Here is an 8,755-nt window from a genome sequence, read left to right as displayed (position 1 = left end):
TTTCGTTAGAAAATTTGTCAATTGAACGATCACCGGTGATGACAAGAGACGAAGATGAAGATGACGAAGATGATGAAGACTATCATGTTTCATTGTCATGTGAAAGCATTGATGAATCAAATGAAGATGAAATAGATAATTGTGAAGCATCTGATAGTGACATGGAGTTAGATGCTATTGTTCAAAGTCCAATGGTTGAACCAATTTCAATGTATCCATCTACTGAAGGTAACATTTGAAAATTAAATTTGTCAATAATTTGTGTTATTCGTTTAAAAAATTTTGTTTAAATTTACATTATTGAATTTAAAATATTTACTATGATTAAATTAGGTGGAAGTCAATTTTGGGGTAATTTACCTCACTACACTAATATCAATTGGAGTCATCCAGATGAAGAAGAAATCGCAGGCATGGATGTGGCTAATAATTGGTCTATTGGCGAAGATTTATATGTTGGATTGGAGTTTGAGAATAAAGATGCAGTAAAGCAAAATGCAATGAGAATGCATCAGAGTTTTTATGTGGTTGAATTGAAAACGACAAAGTAGGTTGTTAGATGTCCAAATGCACATGATGGATGTGGATGGTACATGAGAGCTATTGAGTCAAAGAAATCTGACAAGTGGAAAGTGACTCAATGGGGTGGACGTCATACATGTTTGAACATGTCTTTGTCACAAGATCATAATAAGTTAGATTCTGAGCTAATTGCATCATTTATACAAGGTAACTTCTGCAACTGCAACTTATAATATTATATTAATAATAATTTATATCACTGATTTTGAATATTTAATATGTAGGAATGGTTAACCAAGATCCAGCAATCAAGATTAGCCTTATCCAAGAGAGAATAACATCTCAAACTGGGTTTAAGATATCTTATAGGAAGGCTTGGATGGCTAAACAAAAAGCAATTGTTAAAATATTTGGTGATTGGGAAGAATCTTATGCTTTTTTACCCCGGTGGCTTAAATACATGAAGGAAATTGTGCCAGGATCCTTTTATGATCTGTGCATGATGAGTTTTTCGTTGGTGATCATTGTCATCGTGGTTATCGTCAGTTTCACAGGTTATTTTGGACATTCAAGCCGTGTTGTGATGCATTTGATTATTGTAAACCCCTGATACAAGTTGATGGCACTCATCTGTATGGCAAGTATCGAGGCACATTGCTCATTGCCACAATACAGGATGGTAATAAAAATGTTCTTCCTCTGGCATTTGCTGTGGTGGAAGGAGAAACATTACTTGCGTGGTCGTGATTTTTGGCTCATTTGCGGCTACATGTTACAAATAAACAAGGAATATGCTTAATTTCTGATCGACATCGTAACATTAAATCGACCATTGACAACGAGGCACTTGGTTGGAGACCACCAAATGCATATCACAAGTACTGCATTAGACACATTGCAAGTAATTTTAATACTCGATTCAAGGATGCCAAACTAAAACAACAACTTGTGAAGTTAGGTAAGGAAATTTACTTTCAAATTATTCGTAATTTCATTATTCTAATTGTGCATCATTCATAATTTGTATGCAGGGTATACACCATGTAAACACATTTTTGATCATAATCTGGAAAAGTTTTGTCAATCTAGCCCTGATGTTCAAAGGTGGATAGGAGGAGTTTCAAAAGAAAAATGGAGCATGGCATACAATGCAGATGGTCGGAGATACGGTCACATGACAAAAAATTTGTCTGAATGTGTTAATAAAGTTTTAAAGGACTGTAGAAATCTGCCTATCACTGCATTAGTGCGATCGACTTATACTAGGTGCGCAGCGTACTTCAGTACTCGTGGTAGTTGTGCTTTATCTGAAGTTTCATCAGGGAAAGTTTTCGTTTCTAAATTGGTTGAGGCTTTGCAAAAAAATCAAGAAGAGGCTTGTTCCCACCAAGTTTGTAGATATGACATTCAAGCTTCAAAATTTGAGGTTGAAGAGGCATTTGATCCAGTAAGACAAACAGGGGGAAAGAAATGGGTAGTTAATCTAAACGAACGATACTGTCAATGCGGAAAGTTTACAGCATTTCATTATCCTTGTTCTCATGTGATAGCTGCATGTGGTGTCGTTAGTATTGATTACTACCAGTTTATAGATCCAGTTTATACAACTGATTATGTTTTAAGAGCCTATTCTGGTCTTTGGGAACCAATCGGAAATGAAGACTTAATCCCTCCAAGTGATGAGGACTGGATACTTGTCCCAGATCCAACATTTGTGCATGGGAAAGGCCGACCAAAATCAACCAGAATTAGAAACGAAATGGACTAGGTTGAAAGCTCAACGCGACGAAAAAAATGTGGTATATGTAAACAAGAAGGTCACAATAGGCGCAATTGTCCGAGAATATGTAACCGTGATGATTAGTGTATAAATTTTTTCCATAATTACAATTTTATGAATGTTAATGAAATAGTTCATAAATATACAATGTCTAATCCTGATCCTCCTCATCCTTGTCATCTTCCTCATCTTCCTCATCATGATGACCTACACCTCTAACAGTACCAGGAGTGAGAATGCATCGTCGTCGTCTCTCTCTTGCCGCCCTTTGAGGATTTCGACGAACATGTACTTATTGTGGATCCGATGGTGGATGACTAGCCTCCGCTGAAAACTGTGGTCGCAAATCAACCCCTGTAACATCAAATTTTAAAGACAAATTTACATTATTAATAATAAATAAAAGAAGAAAATAATGGACAAATTAATTAAATATTATATTACCTGATGTATAAGCATGACTGATATAAGCATCATCATATGGAATATGATAAGGGGCTTGCTGACTCTACTATGTGTCATCCTGTGGTGCACTTGGTTGTGGAGTTGCAAAAGGAGAATGTCCAAATATGTCCATCATCTCTGACGAGATGAAGGGCTCGGGTGATGCTGCGGGCGTATCCTCCAAACCAAGTGACTGAAAAATATCTGTCATCGTCATCGGAACCGATGTCTCGAAACCTGGTGGGCGTGGTGGATGGTACCAATAAGTAGTCTGAGATAGGGAAGGATAAGTCAGATCCTGTGAAGGAACATAATACATCCCTTCCGGTCTGTCTTGCACTGCAGGGTATGTGTGCTCCATAGCCTCAACTGGCATTCTTCTCGTCCTAACCCTGCAGCCTCCCTAGAGTATGGAGGAACATTGAATGTCCCCATCTCATATGCCCCAGAAGGAGAGGGTGCTTCCTTAGCTGTGACTGCCTCCTGATAAATCATGATTTGATATGTATCTTTTCCTTTAATTTAGCTATTTTACATTCCATCCATGGCTAATTATAGGATTTAGATAGATATGTGTGTTGTTGGGCCTAATTGGATAGTTGGGAATTATTATTCTAAATTTTGCTGTTTTTGGGCTGATGAACATGTCTCGGTTTTCAGGCCATAACTTGGGCTGTGGTGATCCAAATGGAGCAAACTTGGTGGCCCTGGAAAGCTGAGACAGAGACCTAAAACTTTGCCGAAGGCGCCGTTGGAAACTTCGATCATCTAGAAGGCCAAATTCGGTGATCAATAATCGGTGCGGAAAAGAATATGGAATCCAACTCATCCCACCAACAACACCAAATCATCCCACCACCTACACAACTCATCCCATTTCGTTTTGTCTACACTTTTTCCCATTATTTTACAGTTTTTATGTGTTGTATGAAGGCTATAAATAGGCCTTCATTTCTCCATTGCAAGATGTCCCAAACACCTTCAAATAAGTTACTCTTGGGTGTTCTTCTACCTCCCTTTCTTCTTCTTCTTCTCAATTTCTTCTTAGTCTTTCTTGTTATTTAATGTTATAATGTCTTTTAATTTTATGGATAGCTAAGTTTCTAATTCAGCTTGTGGTAATAAGTTCTAATGGATTTTGAGGTTTGAAGAAAATTTTGTGTATCCTCAACTCTTAATAATTGAATTTATCTTTATCTTTCTATCTTGTTTATGCTTATATAATTGAATTTGAATTGATCACTTAAATTCATTACATAAGACGTTCTCATTAACTCCTTGAACTAAGACCTATGTGATGCTTACTTACATTGGACTTAAGAAGGAATGCAAGACCAAGAATTATGTGACGCTTGTTTACATTAATTTTGAGAAAGACAAAGGAATATTCATGGACTTAATTGATTGACTCATTAATTGTTTGCCGATTCAAGGACTTAGAGTTTAACTAGGGATTAAATGTGAATGAATAATTCTAACCTTGTTAACTCGAATCATGTTTGCTTAAACATTTGAAGAATCTCCTAAATTAATTGACGCTTGATTGGTTAACTTTGGGACAAGCAAGAATTGATTAATTAAGTTCTCCAATGGATGGCTTGTTGGATTCTTGGACTTAGAGACCAAATAGGGATTAAAATTGGACGCTTGATCCTAACCTAATGGACTCAAATAATGTTCGCTTGAACTTTGGAAAGAATCTATTTAAGTTTTGTTGGTGCTTAACTAATTGAACTTAAATGCAAGAATTTAATTATTAGTTGAGATTGAGATTTTGAACCAAGGATAAATCCAAAGAACGAAAATCCACAAGTTGAAGTTTTTATCATCTAAGTTTATTATTCAACTTCTTGTTCTAAAAATTATATCAAACTCCAAACCCCCCCCTTTTTTTCCAAAATTTTGTTAATACTGCTAATATAATAAAAAGAATTTCCTTTGATCCTCGAGAGACGACTTTGGGGCACTACTGTGCTACAAGTTTAAACTCATTTTACATTTGTGTTTGATAGAGGCTTCGACAACCTCTCGTCAAATTGGCGCCGTTGCCGGGGATTAAAGGTGTCATTTTGTTATATTAGATATCTTTCATTTTATTTTATTTTCATTTTCTCTTTGTATTTTTGTGTAGTGTATGACAAGATCTTCTACTAGTCCTTTACTTGATTTGGATCCTGAAATTGAAAGAACACTAAGGATAACTAGAAGAAGACTTTTTAGAAACACTTTGAGTAATCAAAATAATAACATGGCTGATAATAGAACACTAAAACAATTGGCTGCACCCGATGTTTCAAATCCACCTTTATGCATTCAATTTTCTGCTAACGAGGATGACTGTGAACTAAAATCAAGTTTAGTTCATTTGTTACCCAAATTTCATGGACTTTCAGGTGAAGATCCCCACAAGCACTTGAAAGAGTTTCATGTTGTATGTTCAACCATGAAACCTGCTGGTAGCAATGAAGAAAGCATAAAGTTGAAAGCATTCCAGTTTTCACTAGTTGATGCAGCCAAGGAGTGGTTGTATTATCTCCCTCCTAAAAGAGTCACATGGGATGAAATGAAGAGGCTGTTTCTAGAAAAATACTTTCCTGCTTCTAGAACTGCAGCCATAAGAAAGAACATATGTGGCATCAAGCAAATGAATGATGAAACACTGCATGACTATTGGGAGAGATTCAAGAGGCTGTGTGCAAGCTGTCCACAACATCAAATCAGTGAGCAACTTCTAATTCAATACTTCTATGAAGGTCTCTTACCAATGGATAGAAGCATGATCGATGCTGCTAGTGGTGGTGCTCTAATGGATAAAACTCCTGCTGCTGCCAAAGACTTGATTGCAAATATGGCAGCCAACACACAACAATTTGGTGCAACAAGAGGAACTAGTTCAAGGTCAGTAAATGAGGTACAATTATCTAGTACTGAACATCAAAGACTAGAGAATAGATTAGATGAATTGACCTCTTTGGTGCGAGGATTGGCCATGATGAAACAAGCGCCTGCTAAACTCTGTGGCATTTGTGCTTGTCCCTCTCATCCAACTGATGCATGCCCTCAGCTACAAGAAGATAATCCTGAAGAAGTAGCTGCTGTAAATAACTTCCCAAATTCCTCACAACCAAGAAATGACCAAGCCAGAAATAACTTCAATCCCAGATACAATGATCATCCTGGTTTCAGATGGAGCAACAACAACACATCACAACAACAACCATTTCCAAATAGGCAACCTTTCCAACAAGCTCCAAGGCAGTCAATGCAACAACCACAACAACAACAAAATAACCCTTCCTTGGAGGACCTTGTAAAACAAATGGCTATGCAAAACTTGCAATTCCAACAAAGAACTGATGCTAGCATTCAAAACTTGGAAAAGCAAGTAGGACAAATGGCATCTTCCATAAGCCAACTTCAAGCACAAGGATCAAGTAAGTTGCCTTCTCAAACTATTCCTAATCCTACAGGAAATGTTAGTGCCATCACACTTAGATCTGGAAAGACTGTGGAAGTTAAAAATGATGTGAAACCTGCCACTGCATCTGAGAAATCTGAAAACAAGGAGAAGCAATCTTTCCAGTCAAAGGATGAAGAGCCAAGCATTCAACTACCCTTTCCACAAAGAGTTTTACAAACTAGGAAAGCTAAAGCTGAAAAAGATAAAGAATTGCTTGAGACTTTCAGAAAGGTAGAAGTAAACATTCCTCTGCTAGATGCAATCAAACAAATCCCTAGATATGCCAAATTCTTGAAGGAAATGTGCACCCATAAAAGAAGGCTGAAAGGGAATGAAAAAATAAGTCTGGGAGAGAATGTTTCTGCTATCATTCAACCAGTGCCTCAGAAATTCAAGGATCCAGGTACGTTCACTATCCCTTGTACAATAGGTAATTGCATATTTGAAAATGCCATGTTAGACTTAGGTGCATCTATCAATGTCATGCCTATGTCTATCTTTAAATCTTTGGGGCTTGGTCCTTTAATTCCAACTGGTGTGGTGATTCAACTTGCAAATAGAAGTAGTACTTACCCTTCAGGATTAATTGAAGATGTCTTAGTTAGAGTAGGAGAACTAATTTTTCCTGCTGACTTTTATATCCTAGAGATGGAGGGTGAAACTACAACTAAGGTACCAATCATTTTAGGTAGACCTTTTCTTAAAACTGCAAAAACAAAAATAGATGTGCATGCTGGAACTCTTTCCTTAGAGTTTGGTGATTATATAGTCAAATTCAACATTCTAGATGCCATGAAACACCCTAGGGAAGAACACTCTGTATTTCACATTGATTTGTTGGATGACTTGGTTGATTGTTATGCACATGACCATTTATGCATTGAATTTCCTGACATACATGATCTTGATGATACCATAAATTGTCATTCATGCATAAACAATAAATCAGAATGTGCTGCTTGTACTGAAATAAAAGAATTTTTAAGCACTAACAATTTTGCTGAGGAATATAAAAAAGAAAAATATGCAGAAATTTTAGCTGCAGAATTGATAACAACAAACAGAATGTTGCCCTCCATTGTGCAACCACCAGCATTAGAGCTAAAACCTCTTCCTGATCATTTGAAGTATGCTTACCTTGAAGAAGGTTGTAAACTTCCGGTCATTGTTGCAAAAGACTTAGATGCTGAACAAGAAAGGATGTTGTTACAAGTTTTGAAGGACAACAAAAAGGCAATAGTGTGGACACTTGCAGATCTCCCTGGAATCAGTCCTTCTACCTGTATGCATCGGATTCTCCTTGAAGAAGATGCTAAACCAGTAAGGCAACCTCAAAGGAGACTTAATCCTCAAATTTTGGAAGTAGTAAAGAAAGAGATATCTAAGTTGCTCCAAGCAGGTATCATATATCCTATCTCTGATAGCAAATGGGTAAGTCATGTTCAAGTTGTTCCAAAACAATCTGGAGTGACTGTAGTAGCAAACAAAGACAATGAACTAATTCCAACGAGAGTGCAAAATAGTTGGAGAGTTTGCATTGACTATAGAAAATTGAACCAAGCCACAAGAAAAGATCACTTTCCGTTGCCATTCATTGATCAAATGCTTGAACGATTGGCTGGGAAATCCCATTACTGCTTCTTGGATGGATACTCAGGATACTTCCAAATCCACATAGCACCTTAAGACCAACATAAGACCACATTCACTTGTCCTTTTGGAACTTTTGCATACAGAAGGATGTCATTCGGCCTATGCAATGCTCCTGGTACTTTTCAGAGATGTATGGTAAGTATTTTCTCTGAATTTCTAGAAGATTGTATGGAAGTTTTTATGGATGATTTCACTGTCTATGGGTCTTGTTTTAAAACATGTCTAGATAATTTATCCAAGGTGCTACACAAATGCATTGACTCTAATCTTGTCTTGAATTTTGAAAAATGTCATTTCATGGTAAAACAAGGCATAGTTCTAGGTCATGTCATTTCTGAAAGAGGTATTGAGGTAGATCCTGCTAAAGTAGAAGTTATTTCTAGTTTATCTTACCCCGCATGCGTACGGGAAGTGCGTTCCTTTCTTGGTCATGCAGGATTTTATAGGCGCTTTATCAAAGACTTCAGCAAGATAGCATTGCCACTGTCTCGCTTGCTACAAAAGGATGTTGAATTCAATTTTGACCAAAAGTGCAAGGAGGCATTCCATACACTGAAGAAAGCTTTGACAAGCACGCCTATAATACAACCACCATACTGGACACTCCCTTTTGAACTGATGTGTGATGCATCCAACTATGCTCTGGGAGCAGTTTTGGCCCAAAGAATGGGCAAGGCACCTCATGTCATATATTATGCTTCTAGAACTTTGGATGCTGCACAAGCCAATTACACTACCACAGAAAAGGAACTTTTGGCTATTGTTTTTGCATTAGACAAATTTCGATCTTATTTGCTAGGTTCCAAGGTGATAGTGTTCTCTGATCATGCTGCTTTGAAGTTCCTACTAAAAAAACCAGATGCAAAACCTAGGTTACTACGGTGGATGCTTTTACT

At 37.1% G+C, this 8,755-nt stretch overlaps 1 protein-coding gene across 1 annotated transcript; it reads left to right on the top strand.

Moving 5' to 3' along the window:
- Positions 1–593: 593 nt before the first annotated feature.
- Positions 594–2,290, top strand: LOC145956290 (uncharacterized). The gene is made up of 4 exons (XM_083071865.1): positions 594–729; positions 807–1,076; positions 1,139–1,201; positions 1,554–2,290. Exons 1-4 carry the CDS (start codon positions 594–596, stop codon positions 2,288–2,290), a joined length of 1,206 nt encoding a protein of 401 aa, XP_082927991.1.
- Positions 2,291–8,755: the final 6,465 nt, after the last annotated feature.

Source organism: Cajanus cajan, chromosome 3 (assembly GCF_000230855.2).
Source record: "Cajanus cajan strain Asha chromosome 3, NIPB_CcT2T_4, whole genome shotgun sequence".
Taxonomy (NCBI): Eukaryota; Viridiplantae; Streptophyta; class Magnoliopsida; order Fabales; family Fabaceae; genus Cajanus; species Cajanus cajan.
This window is presented reverse-complemented; position numbering and strand designations above follow the sequence as displayed.